The sequence below is a fragment of the Sylvia atricapilla genome, chromosome 1 (genome assembly GCF_009819655.1).
Source record: "Sylvia atricapilla isolate bSylAtr1 chromosome 1, bSylAtr1.pri, whole genome shotgun sequence".
In the NCBI taxonomy this organism is placed as follows: Eukaryota; Metazoa; Chordata; class Aves; order Passeriformes; family Sylviidae; genus Sylvia; species Sylvia atricapilla.
Window position 1 is genome coordinate 30,861,425 of NC_089140.1, and position 22,234 is coordinate 30,883,658.

The 22,234-nt window shown below is 39.1% G+C and overlaps 1 protein-coding gene across 5 annotated transcripts; it reads right to left on the bottom strand.

Annotated features, from left to right (window-relative positions):
- Positions 1-2,114: 2,114 nt before the first annotated feature.
- TMEM196 (transmembrane protein 196) lies at positions 2,115-21,423 on the bottom strand. Of its 5 annotated transcripts, none has more exons than XM_066318473.1 (5): positions 21,089-21,423; positions 9,315-9,371; positions 7,245-7,499; positions 5,273-5,346; positions 2,115-2,961 (listed from the first exon to the last, which is right to left on the bottom strand). In XM_066318473.1, exons 1-5 carry the CDS (start codon positions 21,233-21,235, stop codon positions 2,955-2,957), a joined length of 540 nt encoding a protein of 179 aa, XP_066174570.1. In that variant the 5' UTR covers positions 21,236-21,423; the 3' UTR covers positions 2,115-2,954. The 5 variants fall into 5 exon arrangements, with proteins under 5 accessions (XP_066174570.1, XP_066174564.1, XP_066174556.1 ...); XM_066318467.1 differs by having other exon boundaries at positions 21,077-21,423; XM_066318459.1 differs by having other exon boundaries at positions 21,071-21,423.
- Positions 21,424-22,234: the final 811 nt, after the last annotated feature.

Genomic DNA, 22,234 nt, shown 5'->3' on the forward strand with positions numbered 1-22,234 from the left:
TATGCAATTATGGTACAAAACCATTAAACAAAGTGAAACTTTTCCCAGAATTCTCCTACCACATGCACTTATTGTGGTAATTTACTCTGAATTTAAGAATTCTGATCCTCTTTTTATGTCTCAAGTAGAAGCACTCTTTGTCACATTTGTTCCCACGTCTTTTAAATTCCAGATTTGCATTTTTAGGGCTTTTATTTATGTAGGAGCCAGCCAGTTTTTCTACCTTTTACAGGCTTGGCACCAAAAGAAGGAAAAAACACTACAAATTGAATTTGGGTCCCAGATCTCTTCTCTCTCCTTCCAGCACCTTTGTGAATGCAGCAGAAACGGTGTGTTGTTATTCCATCAATTACAGCAGGGCTTCAAACATTATGAGCTTAGAGAACATATCCTCCTTTCCAAAGTGGCTGTTGTACTGCACTACTGTGTAGGACATAGAAGAATTGCCTCTTTCCCTGCACTATCCTATACTCTCACTAACATGCCAGGAAATTAGGTGTTTGTGATAAATAACTGGGCAGTGTTATGGTCAGTACTTTCATGTCATTCCTGAGCAGATTCTGATCTGTAACTCCAAACTGCTCCAGGATCTGAAGCTACCATTCCTAGTCCTGAGATCTCACAAGAGACTCTGGTGAACTGTGATATTGTAGTTGTACTGTGGAGATAGTGATGAACCTCAGCCAGGTAGTTCCAATTTTTGAGTAATTTTAAAATTTACTCTTGATTTTATTCAATGAGGCCCTCATACATGTTTGGGGTTTTGCTTGTTTTTTTGGTTGTGGGGTTTTTTTTAGGGGGGAGGGGGTGTTGGGGTTTTGTTTTGTGGGTTTTTTTGTTTGTGGGTGGTTTGTTGTTGTTGTTGTTTGTTTTGGTTTGGTTTTTGCTGAGGCAATGAGGAAAGGAATGTTGAAGAACCCCCTCCCCAGGTTGTATGTTCAATTTGCATTTTCAACATATGTAAATCCCTGCCCTCATTTATACCATGGTCCTGCCTTGGCAGGTTGTGTCCAGAGCTGGAAATTCTCCCATAAGGGGCATGTATTGGGGACAGATTTATCTCATGCTTCCTGCTCCAAAGAAGAGGAGCATCAAACTGAAGGGGCAATGGCACCCATAAAGAGCACAAGCAGTTGGTAATGTAGTGAAGGAGAAAGTTTAAAAACTAAGAGTACCTGGAAAGGGGAGCACCTTCTTGAGCAGAGACACCTTAACATCTGGTTATTTTGCTATGACAATATCTGTATTCTTTATGAACCTGAACAGTCTCATTAGCAATTTCTAAGGTATGTAATAAATACTAGCATCTATAATACTATCAGGGCCTCTGAGAAAATTCAAAAGCTCTTTGGGACAGTAAGTGAAGAGAAGCCTTATAAGGTGGATCATTTTTTGACTCATAAGCTTAGGCATCCAACTAATTAGCTTGGACTTTAAGTGAGAGACTTAAATTGCAGTGAAGATGTTCCCCATGTTGTAATTAGATGGGAAAATCCCTTAAGGACTTCAAAAATTCTAAGGTAGTCAATTTAAAGATTATTTTATGCCATATAGATTCACAAAACAATTTAATGTAATTTATAGAGGTTTTTATGGCATGGTTTGAACATTAATAGGGTTTTATTCATACCTGTTCTATTCATACCTATTCACACCCTGGGAACATGGGTATGAATCACCAAATGTTGCCAGTCATCAGTGATGCTCACATCTGAAATTCGTTTTGCTGTGCTGAGCAATACTGCAAAGTCACAGACTCACTATGTAACATGAGTGATTTTATATTAATATTTTATAGTAATATTGTGCTGTAAATGTTCTGTTACAGATGATATCTTCCATTTCTCATGCCTGTACAATACACTAGGCTCTGCAATAAAGTTTGGGGTCAGTTAAAGCTGCATACTTGCTGCTTTAGTGGATCCTCAAACATTATTGTTGGTGTGGAGAATTGCCAGTAACTCCTGACCTTGACCATGACTCTGTTCAGCCTTCATTTTTCTCATTTCTGAGTTTGCTTCACTCTTTTAGAAACTTTTCAAAATACTATGCTGAACTGCAAGCATGACAGTTCAGCTTTGCAAGATCTTTTTAACCAGAAAAAATCCAAAAGATCTCTCTAAAATCTCTGGTTTCGATTTAATTTTATTTGTCATCTTTTATGAACAAATTACGAAATATACCTCATTCACAAATTGGAAATATTTACAATTTCTTTACAACAAGGCATTATTGAGGTTTTGATGTATGGCATTCTTAGAGCATTCTGTCTTTCAAAACAAAGACACTGGTGTTGTTTTCAGCACACTGTTCATTTACACTAATGAAATGTGAAATAGGATCTTTTTAGAAGAGAAGTTTGCACTCTTTTTTGATCTGATCTACTGGGAAAACTGAGGCAGGATGCATTCAAAATGTGAGGAGAGGAACTGTGCAGATCTGTTGCTGTACCATGCCATGATCTGAAGCCATCATATTACACCAGATGCTGCTAAGTGGAGAAGAGAAAAAGATTCCCCTGAGCCATTCTTCCTCTGCCTTTTTCTTTGAGTGGGCTAAATGCAGTTCAGTTTATTTTTCTTCTGATTTTTGAGTCTTCATGAGAATAAGAGTCTTGCAAAGTTTATTTCAAATACTATCACAATTCAGAAAGATTATTCAGACAAAAAACTGAAAGAGAGTAGCCAGGAAGTGAATAAATATTGTATATCCTCAAAATGTTTAGGAGACAAATTTTGAACATGGTTCTAAAAGGGAATTGCAACTGTGCTAGTCTGCAGTTGTGACATTTGAGCCATAAAAGCTAAGATAGTTTCATTTTCTTAATTTCTTGGAGTCTATTTTTTTCCTGAAGAAAATTCTAAAACCACTTCCTTCCATGGAACTTTTAAAAATTTCTTAATATACACTTCCATTATAAATCAGATGTGGGCCACCATTGCTTACGTTGTCTGTCATTTCCTAGAAGAAGAATAGAAAACAGTAATTAAAATTAGAATTATTGTAAGGTGTTAAAAATTTAGTTATCTAAGGTTGTGATGAAATTTGAACAAATTCAGAATTTCAAACATTCAGAAACACGTTACATTTTCATTTATCTTGATAAACCTTATTATTTAAAAAAATCAGATTTTTCCTACATAAATTAGGTACATTTGAAAGCTGATACATTCATTGATAGTGATTGAGTGGGACATTACACTCAGACCACATATACAGCATTGGTGGCATCTGTACAAGGCTGTGATGTTGTCCTTTGAAATTGCATCAACTCAAGCTTGTGTGCTGATCTACAAAAAACCAAAATGGTTGTTAAGTCTCTGTTTCCATTCAAACCTCTATCTGTGCTGACATGCTACAAACAGATGCCATTCAATGCTTGCTGAAATAGACATTTGGGAAGTAGATTTAGATCCAAACAGGATCTAGGGGTTTTAACTGTTTGTTTTCCCTTGGGCTGGTACTTATTTAAGTTTTCTCTTAATATACCAGTCTACAATTTTCAGCAGTTCGGGGATTGCTTCTCCAGTGGCAGGTGAGTCATCCCAGAGTGAGCTGACCGGCTCATGAGTCAGAATCCTAAAGCACCGAAACCAAGATTTGTTCCGAGATAGATTTTCTAATTCTCAAATTGAAATCCAAACAATACCCCCTTAGCAGCTGTCTAAGCATAGAGATGGCTACATTAATTAAACAGTTCCCTGATCTTCAAGGCTGCAAAGCCACATTGAGTTTATGGTTGGAACTACCTTATTCTGAGCAATCCCAGGCCTATTTCATACCAGACTGAATCTGGATGCAGAAATAGGTGATCTGGTGCTTATGTCCAATGACAGGGATCATTCAGCTATGGCAAAAGGAATGGGTACAGGTAAAAATGCAGCTTGGGGTATTTCTCAAATTCAGGTAGATGAGGAGCTGCCAGTGTTGGACTAGTTCTAAAATAGTTGCATGGTGACCAGAGGCTCTTCTCTGCATGGAAATACTAAATTCACCTCTTCTTCCTTCTATGTACACTTGGAGAAAATGTGGAATGAAAGGGATTTGTTTGTCCCACTTCCTGTGGAAGCTTCTGTAAAAAAAAGTGAAGCAACATTCATTGGGCTATACAGAGAGAGAAAGAGAGAGAGAGAGACAGAAAGAAAAAGCCCAACTCTATAGCATAGTAGCTGAGATTTGTGGTAAAGAGAAGAAAATTTTACAATCTGGTCTTTATTACCAGTCTTACTCTGTCTCTCTCTTCTTTTAATCCACAATATTTGGCAAGCAGAGACCAGAACTCAGAGTAACATAAAGATAAAAAGCACTGATGCCTCCTTTTTCAGGTGTTACCAGCTACATTTTAAAGCAAATCACAGGACTTAATTGTTCCCTTCACAGTTTTTGAAAAGAAGGGATGTTCTGTTCTTTATGATGTGAGCTTAGGGGCATCAGATCAAGTAGCCTTGCCAATTAATACTGCTGAATCAAGCATAAGTTCCAGAGAAAATCAAGTGTGAAACTAATTTTGAGTATTTTCTACCACCCAAGTCTCCATTTGCAAATGATGGTGTTGGATGTTCTGGTATTGTGCCTTACTCTCCTCACATATTGAAGATGAACATGCATGCCTGACACTAGATGGTGGATCCCAGTTTGGGGGTTGTCTGGCATTATAATTTGCTTTTTTGTGGGTGCCTAAAGTGTTTGTTGGATCTACACTGAAGATATCTGTCAGCTGGGAAAGAGACCAAGAATACCAAGACCATTTATTAGTAACTATCAGTCAGCCATAATTTGATAGTAATGATCTGTCAGAAGGCTACTCATGAGTTTCCGTTTGTTAGCTTCATCACCTGAATCGTCTGCAGACATCAGCTATTTAAATATCACCTAATATAAAATATTAGAATAGTTTCAAAAAGTTTCAAATCCCATTTATTTTCCCAAAATTTTTATTAAAAAGAAAAAAAAAGTTGATTTATAAAGAATTGCTGAATTCAGGGAATGAACGAGCACACAGATTAGAAGCAGAGTGATTCAATGGCGGCTACATCCAAATAAGAGTATTTGGATGCCTGTAACTAGGGTGAATATTTTAAATACTCAACTTACTTCCAGATTGCAGCGTTCACCACGTAGAGTTATGTCACTACCTGGAAGCACCATTCCTGCCTCAGAGTGACATCACAGCATCAGCCAACTTTGATTAGCTGAAACTATGACTTCCTCGTAGAGGTGGCCCTTCCTGAAGTGACATAACAACATGGTTGCTCCCTAGTGTTCAGCGTACCTTGGAGGTAACTCTGGTGTCGGGGGAATCACCGGACAGCTGGGCAGGTCGGTTATTTCAATACCCCTCAATCTCTAATATAAATATAACAATTATACAATAAATATAGCACAAACAAATGCACATGCAGTACATGTCTACATTACTGTATATCAGTATAAATATACAATATAGATGTATATATAAAACACTTCTAAGCTATTTTCTAAATTAGGGTCTAATTTAATGTAAGTTTTAATGTAGACTTCACTATCTTTTAGGGGCATGCCATGAGCTAGTGTACTCAACCCTGACATCAGCAGTCTATGGGTCTAAGAAGTCCCAAGTCAGGCCATGTGTACATGCATACCTGGTTCTACAGAAGACATGCAGGAAGTCTGCCATCAGTGGGGCACATCCCAGATCTGCTGAGTGTGTGCAGTAGGGTTGCTCTGTATGTTCATCGTGGCCCTTCACCCAAGGTAAGTGGACACCTGGCAGTCCATGCTGCTAAGTGTCAAAAAGCTCAGTAGGTCCAGGAAGGTAGGAAGTGAACTACTGTTACACATGGTCATCCTCACCCCAAATTGATAGGGTTGGTGGCTTTTTTTTTTTATTTTGATAGGTTTTTTCTTTCCAAGCTGTTTCTTCTTCCTTTCCCTCTCTTTTCCCATCTTTCTTCCTTTCCCTCTCTTTTCTTCCTTGTTGAGGCAAGAGTCTCTCTGAAAGTCAATATCTAACCTTCCATCAGCAAGACCATCATATTTGCTGAACAGCTCATCAGAATTCTTCTTCATTTTAAAATAAGATGGAGAAATGTATCTCATCAATTGATTTTATCACCCTGCTTTATGTTACTGTTGTAACATAACTATTTAACTTTTTAAAATGTGTTTAAAACATCTTTTTAAAATGTTTCAAACATGCTCTTTTAAAAATACATTTCAAACATCATCTAAGATTAATTCAGTTTATATTTTCTACTTGGAGTCTCATCTCAGTCAAGAAACCAAAGAATAGTGACGAGTCATTTTTAACTGCTGTATCATGTTTTTTCAAGAAATCTGAAAAGAATTCTACAGTCTGAGCGAACTAATCCTTCCTCTGCTCTTCAGATGTTTCAGTAGACAACAGACTCTTGAACTTAACAGCAATGCAAACTTGCATTTGGAGGCTTAGGTGGACAATCTACTTGACTTTTTTACTTTGTTCTGCTCATTTCTCAAATGAAAGGCACTGGGTAGATACTAAGCCCAAATGCAAAGCACAGGGTTACAGTGAACACTTAACTTCTCAAATATTACTCAGATCTGTTAAGTCAAGGAGATGATTTCAAGAATTCCATTCCATTAATTGTTTTGATCCTATGCGCTCAGCTTTGGGGGCTTCAGTTTCAGCACCTAATTATGTTCCTGTACACCTTGGTAGGCTTCCTGTTAATACAGAAAGGAAGCAAATGCTCAGTGCTGTAAATGGGACCAGTTTAATTAAGGTGTCTAAATATGCCCTTAGATGCTTAGGTTAAATCACCTACAGTTGTGAACTGTGGCTTTTCTGTTTAAATAACCTAATTTATAAGCTGTGTTCTTGGGAGAGGAAGAAATTGATTAAATCCTGGAAGCATGCAATGATGTGGTTACAGAAAGCTTTCTGTGCTTCTTTTACAGTACAATACATGACAATTCATATTAATAAGGCTTCCAATTATTTCGGAAGTGCTATATTTAGCAGCTAAGTCCCTGAATAGCTATACAATGGAATTATGCTGAAAATGGATGTACTTCATTGAAATGGATGTACTGCAAATATACAGTACCTAAAACTAGCTCCATTTAATGCAACATAAGAAAACTTTCACAGAATGGCAGCATTTCATTTTCCAGAATCTCTGTCTCATATAAAACCAAAAATACCTCTTGCCAATTGTAAACATTAACACATACAGTAACGTTTCAGGAGAGGCAGAACAAATAAGGAAGGACACACAACTCACTTTTTCTGCCATTTCATGGGAGTGATGCAATGAATGTTCCCTCTCTGAGAACATTCGCCTTTGTTCATAGCTGGCTAGCCGACAAGTGAGCCATGAAGAAAGGGTGCAACCACCAATCCCAATGCATGCAAGAGACATGGAGGCAAGATGCAAGGAATAGAGAGCAGATGACTTCTTTGTCAGAGCACGAAGAAATTGAAAATTTAAGATTCCTCCTATTAGTCCACAGATGCAACAGGCAGAAAAAAGTATCATCTGTCAGGAGAGACAAGAGAGGTTATGTCACAGTAATATTTTTCAAAGATGGATTAATGCATATAAAATATGAGATACCCACAGTTCAATTCTTTGAACTATCATAGTACCATTGACTGCAAAACACTGCACAGACACTTGTTTTTAACTCTCTTAACTCCCACATTGCTCCAAGGGAATACATTACCTTTTGGTATACAAGTGTTAAGATTGATGTTGCATGTAAAAAAAAGGCGTGTAAAATGAGTAGGTTAAGTTAAAACCTATTCAGTGGAAGGACTGCTGGAACACAAAAGTGATTTCCAACTGTTCATGCAAAACGGAAACATGACAGAATGTGTCGTAGTTTTCTATTGTGCAGTTTATCACCCTGCCTCAGGAGTGAATGCCTCATGTATTTGTAGTGAACCTCTTTTGCTTTGTGTGCATTCTGACTGGTCTCCTGCTCAATTATAATTTATTCAGTCAGATAGCAGTTAGAGGCTTTCTGCAGCTTTTGTGGGGTCTTTAAAAGTGTTCAAGGCGAATGTGCTGGTCAAAGAAGTAAAAGAAACAACAAATAAATCTGTGATGCTGCTTTACAGAAGGTCAGTTTGGTGACTGTCAGGTTGGTTGGTTAGTTTGGTTGATTTTAACTTGGCTAAAATGTTCCCAGGAATTTTAGAAAGCTGTGAAATAGGTTGCAATCAATGAGACTTTTTAAAAACCTCCTATTGCTTTTAATCACAAAGATGTTACACTGATTCAGGATGTGTAGTAACTTCAAATGATTCAGGAGCAAAAGACCTTATGGAGACAGTGTTAAATTATTGTCTTATTCACTTCCCTTGATACTGCTGACTTGTCAGATGATGATCTAGATGGGCCTTTAATGTTTCTTGATATGGCTTTGTATATGTACTTATCTACTGTGGAAGCAAAAATTTATGGAGCCTAACAGGCTATTTCTCTACACAACTGGGATGAGAGTTTCGTCAGGAATGTTGCATTGAGAATGTATATTGCAGTCCACTGGCAACTGACTATTCCATGAGACCTCCAGAACAGCTTTTAGAAACTGGCTATGGTACACACATTTTAATAAATGGGACTGTCCTTTTTGCAGAGTTTAGGATAACTCATTGATATTAAAAAAGAATTTGAGAGAACTTTGGATTTCCATCACACTTATGCTTGTATTATATGACTTCCCTCTGTATGTGGCAGAATAATTAAGCTGACAGAAAATCAGAACTGGCATTATCACTTAAAATGAGATCATGTCTTTACTATAGAGTTCTGCTGTGACCTGTTGAGTAATAACACCATTTTGCTGCAGTCAGAAAATGACTGTACCCAAAGAGAAATCCTCCATCATTTAAAAACTTACATAGATGTGTTTCAGATTGCTAAAAACACTTGCTAAACACTTAACAGGTATGATATCTAGAAACTAACTTGGTCAGCAGCCTTATTGAGATGGCAAGCTAGTCTTGGTTTTTGAAGGAGAGAAGATACAGTCCAGTGACATTATTGAGAAGCATTTATTGACTTGACATAAATCTTTGTCAAGTGATTTCCAATCAAAGTTTATCCAGACACAGATAAATAGGGAGGTATGGCTTAAATGGCATGACCTACATAGGCCATTTAAGAACTGGTTTGTTTTTTATGGCTTTTTAAAGTTCTGATTGCCTCTTTTAGATTGTTAACTTGTAATTTTTCTAATTGTTTATCAAAACCCCTTGGATGCAGAAAGCCCCCAGTAAAGAATTCAAATTGGCTAAATATGCTTTTCAAATATTTATGTGTTATGGATGCAGTGGAAAAACTTACAACAAGTCCAGATTTTTTTTTGGCGCACAATATTCCACATACACCGCAAAGCAGGAACTGCAAAAAACAAGAAACCAAACATTATTTCATCATTTAAGGTATGAAGTTCAAATCCCGTTGTGTCACTGCGGTGGTGACCACAGTTTAGGCAATGGTTACAGTTATCAGCATTTTTGTCACAAACCTTATGTTTCAGGAGGTTGTAACTCAATTATAAACACTCTTTATTGGATAAGAAACTGGAATGAGAAGTCCGAGTGACCATGATAACTCATGAGAAAAGAAAGAAAATCTGAATTTTAAGCTGCTTGGGTAAACAAGTTAGAGAAAAATCCTCAGTGTTACAAGCATAAAAATGCCTTTTTACTGCTTTCTTTTTCTCTCAGATAAGTTGAGCAAGCTACGAGTCAGTGATTCAAATCATCTACTTCTAAGCATAGCATAGGGACTTAATGCCCTGATCCTACCATCTGAAACCACTGAAGGATCACATATGGCTTGTTGTCTTCAAGACAGTGGAACTCTGGGCAAGAATATAATTCAGTCATGTCCGTGGGTGCAGGTGTAAATGTGAGTACATCTGTTGGTGTGACTACTCTGGGCATGCAGAAAGATCTGTTTCAGACTCTTGATAGCCCAATTCACAAGAGACAGCATGAAGGTATCTGTACCTTTTTTTTTTTTTTTTTTTTTTTTTTTTAATGACATTTCCTCACACAGACTGATCTGTTAATTGTAGCATCAAACATTAGGCAAAAATTAATTACCAAAACCAGAAAAATGCCAACCAGCTTATAAAAATAGATGATAATGCTTAATAGCGACCTCTGTCAAAGACCAGTGATGTCCTCTGATGTCTTTTCCTCCTACAGCAAAGTTTAACGAGGAAAACAATGAATAGTTCCCAGGCATGGTAGGAACTATAGTAGTTGTACGAAAGCAATACTGTTAAAAGATTTCCTTGATACCTCACGAACTCCTTAACTAAGAAATCTATGTTACTTATTTTCAATAAAGTTAACCCTTCTCCCCCATTGGGAAGTAATTTTATAGTTTTAAAACTGATTTTTCCACACTAATTTTGCACTGAGATGGTATTTCTAGCAAAAGGCTCTTCTTGACCCTGATTTAAAATTAAATCATAGAAAAGACCTGGTTGTTACATAAGAAATTTAAAAATAAACAACCCAAACAAACCAAAAACCTCAGTTTCTATACAGCATTCAGGGTCTAGGCAATATATTGCAGGTACCTCTTACTTACACTCTAAAATTTTGCAACTTCACTATTTCAGCTGAGGAGTTGCTTTAACTCATACTTTATCTCCCTCTAACTAAAGTAGTTCATGTGTATAGCTAAGTATAAGCCTTGAGATATCTTTTTATTTTGAGTAAAAAGACCCATGGAAACAGTTCCCCATAATGAATGTGGATAAATTTTATATTTTGTTTACCTTTACACTAAGAATGGGATGTGAATTTAATACCAAACTGATTATGGAGAGGGCTGGGTCATGTGGACCATGGCTCAGGACATACCAGAAGACACAACTGGTAACTGCTACTAGAACCCACTAACTGGAATAACAATAAAACAAAACAGATCACCAAAAGAAATGCTTCCTCTGCACCTTTCCCACAGGCAAAGAAGATTTCAGCTCATCACATCTGCTTTGTAAGTGTTCACTCAGGCTTTCTCTGAAGTTTTGGGGTTCCACTCCCAGTCCTGCCATTGCAGACTGCCTTCAACTGAAGGCATGCTTCAGATTTTCACACATCGTGTTTTGTATTTCTCAAAATGCAGAAACCTCAAATGAAATTTGTTGAAGACATCTTTGTAATTAAGTTCTATTCAGTCAGACTTGATAAAGTGGATTAATAATATATTTTCTCACTGTAGTGATTGAATAGGATTGAAAGGAAATTTTTGTATATAGAAAAATGAATTAGAGTTGGAAGACATCATAATAGACAGTTTTAACTTGTTAACTAGTTTAAAAAACTGTGGGTTTGATAAATTACCTTCAAAGCTGAAAGGGTATGTAAGAGAAGGTCACCCATTTTTTCAGAAATGCTTTAATGCTGCTCCGGTTTGAGTCAATGAAGCTAATCTATGAGCCCTAACATACCAGCTTCTCAAAACAAGGGATGACTATCCCATTTAAAACATCTGACTACCTAGAGTAAAGATCAGGATGCAGTGGTTAAATGTACATTAAGTTTGCTAATGATACTAGACTAGGAGATACATGGACTCTGTTAAGTGTAGAGAGGCCCTGCAGAGAGACGTGAATAGACCCAAGAGCTGGGCAATCACCAACCACATGAAATTCAACAAGAGCAAGTGCTGGATTCTGCACCTAGGACAATGTAATCCTGGTTATACATAAATTTTGGGGGTCAAGATATTGGAAAGCAGCCACAGAAAAAGAGATTCACAAATTGAATGTGAGTCAGCAGTGCCCTGGCAGCAAAAAAGACCAACCATGCCCTGGGGTACATCAAGAACAGCATCACCAGCTGGTTGAGGAAAGTGATTGTCCTTCTCTATTCTACTCTGGTGCGGCTCCTTCTTGAGCATTGTGTGCTGAGTTGGATGTCTCAGTGTCAGAAAAGCATCAAACTATTAGAGTGTGTCCAGAGGAGAATGACCGAGATGGTGAAAGGGCAAGACTTAAGAGGAGCAGCTGAGGTCACTTGGTTTGATCAGATTGAAGAAGAGAAAGCTGAGGGGTGACCTCTACCTTTCTCAAGGCAGGCAGTGGAGGAAGAGGTGCTGATCTCCTCTCTTTGATGATCAATGATAGGGCACAAGGAAATGGAGTGAAGTTTCATCGGAGGAAGGTTCTTTGCTGACAGAGTGGTCAGTCGCTGGAATGGGCTCCCCAGGAGAGGGATCATGGCACCAAGTCTGTCAGAGTTCAAGGAGCACTCTGGATGCTGCTATTAGCCATATGATTTAGTGTCAGGTAGTCCTGCAAGGAGCATGGAATTGGACTTGGTGATCTTTATGGGTCCCTTACAACTTGAGAAATTCTATGATTTTATAATATTGCATTGTGCCATGCATACTCTGTATGTATTTTCACTCTTGACATCTACCGTATTTGTATATATAGGCAAGGAATAATATGTTCCATAGTTAAAGAACTAAAAGAGTTCTTTGTATTCTAACTCATAGGAATTGGATATTCATGCTTCCTCCACATCCTTCTGTTTAATCTTGAGGTCATGCCAAAGTTTTATAATCTGTATGGCTATGAGATAAACAAGTTGTGAAGCCAAATGCACTCAAGTGCCTGATTATGTTAAAAACCTTGGAAGAAAAGCATTCGTGCAGTAGCAAAGGATTAATGTTACTTAGGTTGGGTTTTTTTAAGATGACAGTGTATTGCATTCATAGAAAAAAGGTTTGCCCAAAACCCAGTATGGATATTTATTTATGTCAGCAGGCATTTTGCAATTAAAACCAATGGATGACCTTGAGCCACAGGGTCAGGCAATTATACCTCATGCAAAGCTTTGAAACTTATGAGCCAAGCTTACCACTGTTTTCTAAGGCTGATTCGCTGGAAACATTGGAAACCTTCTGTATGAAGAGTACAAGTAATACCCATGGCTCAGAAACACTGCTCATGTAGAGTCACTTTAGCCAGGATTTTCAGTGTGAAGGGATCTAGAAAGGTTTGTATTCTGTGGGATTATTATGTGATTGACTCTGTTCTCTGCTTTTTGATAGCATAAAGACTTAAGACTTTTTTTTTTTTTTTTTGGTTGTGGTTCTATAGGAATTTTCTGTAAAATTTCTGATTTCTCAGTGTTGTGATCACCAAGAGTGTAAAGTGGATGGGAGAAACTACACTAGCTCTTTGTTGGAGAGAAAGGATGCAGTAAAAATCAGATTGAAAATATCTTTTACTTATAATCTTCTATTTTATAATGCTGCCAACTGGAATACAGCCATCAGAGGCTCTGTTGTATTGACACCCTCTCTCTGTTCTTGGCTATCCTGAAAGACTTCATGTCAATATGTCATAACAGTAAAATTTGGTTTGTAACTGTTGAGCTACTCTGGACTACATTTTACCCTTGACTAACTTATACTGTCATGGTGAGGACTTGCTCCTTTCTACTTGATCATTGATTATCCTTAATCAATTTTTACCAGCCAATCTCATGGACTCTTTAAATGCAGTTATATTTTTTAACCATGTATTTTTTAACCACGTAACCTAACTTACCTGAGGTAACTTTGGCAAACAGACTTATACTGAAAATATAGTAAATTAGGAGTGGAAAAGGAATATATCACTGAAGATAAGCTTCTTGTAAAGAATGCTCAATTGTTGAAGTGTTCACTATTTATGCAGAGAATAAGGCTAAAATATTTCATTAAGGATAAGCTAAACTAATAAGCCCTACAAAATGCCCTGGAAGCCAGAGAGGGAACTTCAGCTGGAACTTTTTTAAAAAGATGTCTCATTTTTGGACTTCCATTTTAATTATTAGTCATAATAAAAAAAAATGCTAAAAGACTGAAAAGCTCACTTAAAAACCTACATAGATCACCAATTACACCCAGACCCTATTGATTATAGGGTTACTTTTGGTTGCAGACTTACTCATACCTCCTATACATACATGATGTTTTGTGTCAAGACTAGCAGAGAAGTTCTGTATTGAAATTGTTGGTGCAAGTTCATAGAAAGGTCAGAAGGTTGGTAAGAAGGCAGGAGCACCTCCTCTAAGAAGCTGGGTGGAGAAAGTTTGGACTGTTCAGTTGGGAATAAGAGAAGGTTCAGAGATTCACAGATTGACAGAACACTTCTGAGTTGGAGCTGACCCAGAAGGATCATTTGGTTTGAGTGGAGACCTCAGAGCAACCTTCCAATATCTGGGAAGCTGGAGTGGGACTCTTCATCAAGAACCGGAGTTACAGAGCAAGCAGTAAAGAAGTACTGGAAGAGGGAAAATTTAGACTAGATATCAGGAGGAGATTCACTGCTGGGAAGGTGGTGAGGACTGGAACAGGTTGCCCAGAGAGGCTGTGGATGACCAAACCCTGGCAATGTTCAAGGCCAGGTTATGCAAGGCCTTAAGCAACCTGGTCTAGTAGGAGGTGTTCCTGCCCATGTCAGAGACAGTTGGGACTAGACAATCTTTAAAGTCCCTTCCAATCCTTATTGTATGACTCTGTGATTCTATGAGTTTTTGAGAATGTATCATCAAGTAATAGACAGGGGCATAACCCCTCTTGGGTGAATGGTAAAAAATATGAAGAAAGATACTACAAAGCACAAAAGCTACTTAGAGATTGAGTGCCTCAATCCCACTTTCAATGATGATTCACCATGGACCACCAAAGTCAGAGTCACTCTGATAGCACCAGTGTGATTGCAAGGTGATGCAGTAGTGTCTGTCTGTGGAGTTTTTGTCATTCACACTGCAGCTGTACCTGCTAATGTTCCATATGCATATTGGAAAATGTCTCTTTTTGTCTATTGAACTTTAGAAAAGAACCCCAAAGACCTCCCAGAAAAGGCAAATGTTCGAGAGTGCTTTAATTTACTTTATATTGAATATTGCCTTGAAACAAAACCTCAGATCCAAAACCCCATAAATTTTGGTAAGAAGGCTAAAATCTCAATTTATATTCAAGTTCTGTGGTTTGGATCCATCCCTATTTCATATTTTCTGGAACAAAAGACTTGGCTTCTTTCACTTCCTTCTGGAAAATGGCTACTTTGTTCCTGGTAATGTGAAAAAAAAAGATTCATTTTTAGTTAATCTGCAGGAAGCCAAAGATTTGTTTCTTTTCACCATGCAGAAGAAAAGGAACTATTTTTATTTTATATCTTGAAGCTATGAAACCTTTTTGTCTTATGTTTTGAAAAGGCAAAATCAATGGTGAGCATAATTCCCTTGAAAAAATTAAAACTGCACTTAGAAAAAATTTCTGGACACAGGCTGAACAAAATAGTAAAGAAAACCTGTTGAATATAAGGACAGTCTGATCCATAGTTACTGATCATGACCAAAAAGACAATTAAAGTGTATACACTGCATGGAAAGTCCTCTACGGGTCATCTATATGTATCTGATGAAACAGAGAAATTATTCCAAAATGGAATATAACATAGTGAAAATGCAAGTGTATCATACCTATTCAAATGACTCTCTACTTGGAAGACTAAACCCTCAAGACAGAATTAAGAGCTTCACTTTTATCTACCCTTGTCAGGTAGCAAACTAGAAAATTCTGTGTTTTACACTAAGGCTACATAAGCACGTGACTTCCAGGAAAATAACTAGGAATTTGAAATTAGTAATGTAAAGAAACAAAGATTCTATTTAATAATATTGTTTCAACTCCATCCAAATGAGAAAAAAGCTGAAATCCCTAATGGATGAACTAAGCAGAAAAGATATCTTTAACTGTAACTCTTAAATGAAGCAGTATTTCAGAACAAGGATTACATTTTCTCAGTGTGGACATAAAGAGCACAGATTCTACTCATGATATCAGAGACATCGAACTAAATAAAACAGGCAATAAGATCAAACCTAGGTACTAGGCTTGCCTGTTACCTCCACAGAGAAACAATAACCTTTTGCAAAAGGGGGATGGAAACTTCTAATGACGTTGCTGTCCCATGCAAGTGATTGTGGGAACAGGAATGTCTAGCTGGCTGAAAGGCATCCAGACACAGAAACAGAAGCAACAGCACTGGCAATATCCAACCTTGTATCCCTCCAAATCTGTCATGCTGAGAGGGGAGGCTCTATTATAACTGAGGCATAGTGCTAAATTGTGTCTAATCTGAGCCAATACCTTGTCTGGCAGTGTGCAATTGGCTCTTATCAGATCAGGTGCTGCTCCACTTCCCACCGATTCAAGCCATATGCAAGCAGTTTAAATTCCATCCCAGGCCCTGTGATTAGTGTTTCCACTCATCTGGTTATAGACCTACAGAGATGCTTTAAAAATGGGAAATGGTTTTTAGAAACAATCAAGGGAATTAAGAAGTGTGTTTCTGAATCTGAAAAATTACCTGACGTCAGTGATCCAAAAAACCTCCACCCATCTCTAAAAACACTTAAATTCTCAGAACAAAATAATAATGTTTACTTTTTGCATGTTTAGAGCCCACCAGAATAACAAAAACAAGGCCTTTTTGTTTGTTTTCTATGAAGTATTTGGTTCAGAGTGTGACTGCTTGCATCTCAAAAAAGTAATAAATGAAAGATTATTCCCTGCAGGTGAACTAAAATCTTATCATAGTAAAACATTTAATCATATGCTTAAGTCAGTCTGTATTCAACAGATCCTCTAAATACAACCAGGAACTAGATGGACTATCTTCCAGGTTGGTTTGTGCCTCTGGAGTCTCCAAAAGACAAAGAAAACCTACTGAAAGACCTCAGCTGAATTCATTGAATTGTTCTGGCTCCATGCAAGGCAAGAAGCTTCCACCCTTGGTATGTCCTTCCCCATCTATAGGTACAGAACTCTTTCCAGCTTCTACTGAACTCACTGAAAGTCCTGTGATTCATTTCATCACGAGCGGGAGCCAGACAGAAATATGGTCAGTTTGATGAAAATACAATGCATATGTAAAAATAAAGTAGGATCACATCTGCATTTTGTCTGCATGCTAAAAAAGAATGTGATTTTTTAGTGCTGTTTTTGAAAAAAAAAAATAGTTTGACTGTTCTTTCCAAAGGAAACTTGGCAACAGTAAAATCTAGATGTAAAATTTAGTGGTTTAAAATTTTAGGCCACCAGGATTGATTTAACAGTCTGAAAAAGGTTTTCTTGGTCTGGGAAAGTCCATATAGACTGACAGTTTTCTTATCCTTCAAATCTTAGATTAAAGAAAAAAATAAAATAATTTAAATCAAATATTTCAAGTTCCAACTTGGAACAAATTCCTGTAGCAAACTGCAGATTTTTAATGGGCAGGCAGACTTCTACTGTGATAAAATCACAAATCATGAAAACAATAATTCTGCCTCTATTTAAAGACAGGCAAACAGACCAACATACAGAAAGTGCATATCTCTCAAATACATTCAGATATTTGCCTTTATAAAGGAAGAAATGATTACTCTTGAGGGGCATAGCCTTAAGTGAATCATCAGGCATCTCTCTCCCATATGAAGATAGATGGCATATTTGTCTAAAGATGTGGCTTTTGTTTCTCATTCTCATTCTTTGTGAGGGAGACTCATTTACAGCAAGGATTTATTCACCACTGCAGTAAAAACGAGGATTAGAGCCATACACATGTATGTGTGTGTGAATATCTATTCACTACTCACAGTGATCGTGATGAAACCACTGTGTTCTAAATTTAGATGGGAAAGTGTGTAAACATTAAAAAAACCCCAAACCTGTGAATACTTTTTGGTTGATTATCTTCTGACTTTTGTTGTTTGTGCAAAAGCATTTGCTATGGATGCTGTCATTCTTACTATGTTATTGTTAGTGGTTCAGCGTTCTCATTGGTTGAATTATTCTATAGTACGTCACATAACCGAATTGGAATGGTGGATTTCAGAAATGTCCCTCAGTTTCTGGGAAACAAAGAAATCTGGGAGACACTGATTTCAGCCTGTAGAATAGTTTATCCCAATGCAAACATAACAAAGAGAAAGAAAATTCAGAAATTAACAACGTGTGAACTTTAGGGTATTTGGGACTGTTTTTATTGTGGGTTTGTTTTTGTTTGGGCTTTTTTTTTTTTTGCAATTTAACCGCCATGGCCTATTTAAAAAAAGAACAGATTGGTGATGATGTAAACTAGATAGTTGTCTCCACATGCTCCAGATAATTTGAGAAGACAGTCACACCTTTAGTTGTTTTCTTATGGCTACTTTTTAAACAACTTGGAATATCCTAATCCAATTCAACTTCAACGAGAACAACAGATTTGAAACAACTTTTTTTTTCCCATTTTTATGTATTTTTTGATACAGACATTGCCTAGGCTTTCAATTTTTTCATTCTGGTGTAGTCTATTTTCCCTGGCTTGCTTATGCATAATGCAGGATATGCAATGATCACGGTACTTCAGACCATGCTTAACTTCACTTGTATCCATAATGCTATGTATGGAATTCACATGGCTAAAATTAGGTGTGTTAGTAAATCATCTGTCTGAATAGGGGCAGTGAGCAACAAGAACAACTTTTTTAATAGAAAAGCTAATGTTCATCAAGTGCAAAACACCATAGGGAGGCTTAAACTATAGAAGATGGAATGTGACTGATTTTTAAGATGCCCAAATTTTAGGAATTCAGGTTAAGGTTTCCATGGTGATGCTATCTTCATCTACTTCCTTATGAACTTGGGTCTCTGCTGAGTTCCACCCACATAAAAGGATAGAACAGGGTCAAAGGTTTTCTGTGCATTTCCAAGTAAATTGCAACAGGAGGAATGACACAATTCAACTTAAGTGTTTTGTATCTTAACATGTCAAAGAATTATTTTTCTTTAATGTTCCCTTCTTTTCCTTACTGTTCACATCTCAAAGGCAAACCCTGATTCAAGAGTGTGAATTGGAAAAAAATAACATTTTATGCAAAACATATCCTTTAATATAGGCAACACAAGCTCAGTGTAAGCTACAGTGAGCAGAAACGAGGCTTATGCCACTTCTGCAGCAGGTCAGTCCTGAGGATTGTCCAAACAAACATCTGTTTAAATCTGAAACTAGTTACACATGGCCCTGGAGAACCGTAAATCTCTGGCCCCTTTCTTGGCCTGCCTGCCTCACCTGCTAGTCCCCTAGTCAGAAGAATGCAACCTAACACTTTGAACTGCTGGAGTAGTACAAAAAGAGTGGTATAATAGTGACAATTAAAACCTCAGATCTTTAGTTCAAGGAGAAGTAAGTCAGCCTTTAGAAAAATGTCACCCCACTCTGCGTGTTACTTTGGTTTTCTCATCTCCTGTGCTACATGAAACATAAGCTTCTTGCTTCCACTTTGTATTTTCTTTGAGGCCTCTCTCTGCCTATTCAACGTGCAGTTTTTGCTCAGTTCCCAGCACCTGATGTCAGCCTCTGCTGGCTCTGGTTGTGGGCATCCTTTGCCCACTTGTTACATTTGCAAACAAGTCCCTTTGGGTTACCTTCCATGCCTCTGCACTCATATTTGGGAATAATTTCCTATAAACATTTGCAAAACGCCTTTACTGTCCTCTGTCTTATTCCTCTCTAAAACTCTACCAGTGAACAGCTCTAAACCAGCCAGAGTGCTGGTGTGTTAATGCAACCACCTGTTATACCACTTAGTTTTGTTTTTTTCTTCATACTCACACCCTTTTACACTGTATCTGTCTCTTACTGCCATCATAATGTCCTTGGAAGCCAACATCTAATATAATAGAATCTTAATCTATGCCTAGTACAAACTCTGGGGTAACAGCATAAAAATGAATGAGGCAGTTATGCAGGAAATGTGCATCGTCATGAAATGATATCAGCTGTGATAGCATTGTCACAAAATGCAATCACTGCATAAAATACTGATCCCACTGACTGATCAAAGCTCTTTGACCTCAGTGAAACACAGGAAATTGACCTTTCCCATTAAATCTGCAGATCAACACATGGTTTTAAGTAGTTTTTTTTCTTCATTAACAGTGATCAGAAACCTCCTTTTTGCAAGTGATTTTGATAATATCATTACCTGTCTGATCTAGTCTTCATTTTCATTTCTCATCTACCTGTTCTGCAGTGCAGAATTATCTGTGTGTTTATATACTGCCAAAAATATTTATCACTGTTGTCAATAATGAATAATTACTGACAGTGAGAATATTACATGAAGTACTTTGTCTGAATGAATCTATAAATTAAGAGAGATTATGCTGGTGAATAATCAAGAGTGTTTTACATTTGTCCTGTTATCTGAAGCAAAGAAAACAATCCTTTTAGAAATGCTGTTGTACAATAGAAGCTGGCCAAAACCAGCTTTGGACTTCAAAAATGCCCACTCATGTTTAGACTGAATATTCAACATTTCCTATTCTTTGTTTAATAAATATAAATAACCATTTGGAGGAAAATTCTCCCTAGAAACATGCGTATCTCAAACTGGAAAAATAAGAAACATTTTTGGGAAGTGAGAAATGCTCTGTGATATGACCATGCTGCTTCTATTAACCCATTACTGGGTTTCTTTTTTTTATTATTTATTTTTTTTTTCTTTTTGTTCGTTTTACGAGAAGCTTAGCGTGCCCAGTACATGAGAACACCTTTATCCTTTTCCTTCCCAATGCCCCTTTCTATTTTTCCTCCAAAAGCTCAGGACTCGGCTGGTATACCCTTGACAATAATTAAAAGCACCTTTTGACAGTCTACTCATCATGGACAGGGCTCTTCATTTTAAAACGCAAAACTCAGAGTCAATTTAAAGACGTAAGCTGTGGCCCGGGTTTCTCGCGAAGCATCGGGCTTTCCCAGGTGTGAGAAGGGGTTCAGAGAAAGTTCAATTGCTCACAGCAATACCGAAAAACGGAAAGGAACGAGAAAGAAGAGCTCTTCCCCCGCCCAACACACATCTGTCCCCGCCGTGCCTCCCCCTCGCCCCACGACTCTGCAGACCATACCCCAAGCACATCGAAAATGGACCCGGCGCGGTCGGCGCAACATGCACTCGAGGGAGGGAAGGGAAGGGAAAACGGGATGCCTTCGCACGGTCTGATCATCACCATAAAGAGTTAAAGAGAGAGTGAAATGGCTAACGTACACACACCCCGCTCCATACCGGAGAAGAGTCTCCCAGCTGAGGCTTTTGCTCTGTGAGGACCAGGCTGAAACTGACCGCCCCCACGGCCACGCTGGACACCCCTAACCCTATCTCCAGCACGGAGAGCACCAGGAGGCTCCCGATGATCTGGCTGCTGGTGCACATCCTCCCTCGGTCATCCTTCCTTCCCGATCAGCCGGGGAAACCGCGCATCCTCCTCCTCCTCCTCGGGCGCTCCCGCGGCCCTAAGTCGCCCCCAAACTTTTCTTCCTTCGCCGACAGCCGAGGCGGTGCGGCGCATCCGCGGCCGGCGGGCGCTACCGAGGGACGGCGGGGCGGCCCCGGCGCCGCCGGGCCCCGAGCGCGGCCCCGAGCGCGGCCCCGAGCGCGGCCCCGAGCGCGGCCCCGAGCGCGGCCCCGAGCGCGGCCCCGAGCGCGGCCCCGGGCGCGGCCCTGGCGCGGTGGAGCTCTCCAAGGTGCCGGGCCGGGGGTGGGTGCGCGCCTCCGCGCTCCTAAGGGCTGCGCCTCTGCCGGGAAAGTCGACCTTGTCCGCTCGCCTCCTGCGCTCTCATTGGAATGACCTCACCGGGATTTTTCCCCCCCGCTCCTTCTTGTTTCTCTCCCCCTTCTCTTCCAGGGCTGGGGGGCGGGGGGTAGAGGAGTGTGGCGAGCGCAGCCCGGCTATACTTATGTCTGACTCCAGACCCAATGCACGGGCAAGGCGCACGGCAGCCCCGCCCCAGGGCCACAAGGCACGGCACCTTCCCGGTCCTCCCCCGGCACGGCGCTCGCACACCTCCGCCGTCCCGCGCCCGCTGGGCTGGCGGCGGGACGCGGGAGCCGATGCCAGCCGCAGGTGGACGCCTGAGAGGTGACCCTTTTGGGAGTGAGGGGTCCGCAGGCCTCCCTCCTCCCAGGTGCTGCTGTCAAAATTCAGGAGGAAGCCCGACTTCCTCTTCTATTTGTCAAAGGGCTGGGGTATGCTGTGTCTCACCACTGCAAAACTCTGGTCTTCTGCAAAACCCTACTGCCACAATAGGCGATTTCTGTAGCCATTCCTGTCACTCGCAGTGGCCAGAAGTGTATCAGCCCCAAAGTAAATAAGCAATAAAGCAAAATAGAACAAGAGATTCAGGGCTGCTACTTTAGCCATGCTGGATTGCT

Coding starts and splice junctions, on each gene's coding strand:
- TMEM196 (XM_066318459.1), bottom strand. CDS start 21,235: ATGTGCACCAGCAGCCAGATCATCGGGAGCCTCCTGGTGCTCTCCGTG. Junction 7,500..9,314: donor AAAAAAAATCTGGACTTGTT/GTAAGTTTTTCC, acceptor CTCTCCTGACAG/ATGATACTTTTTTCTGCCTG. Junction 5,347..7,244: donor CCCATGAAATGGCAGAAAAA/GTGAGTTGTGTG, acceptor TATTTATATTAG/AGATTGAGGGGTATTGAAAT.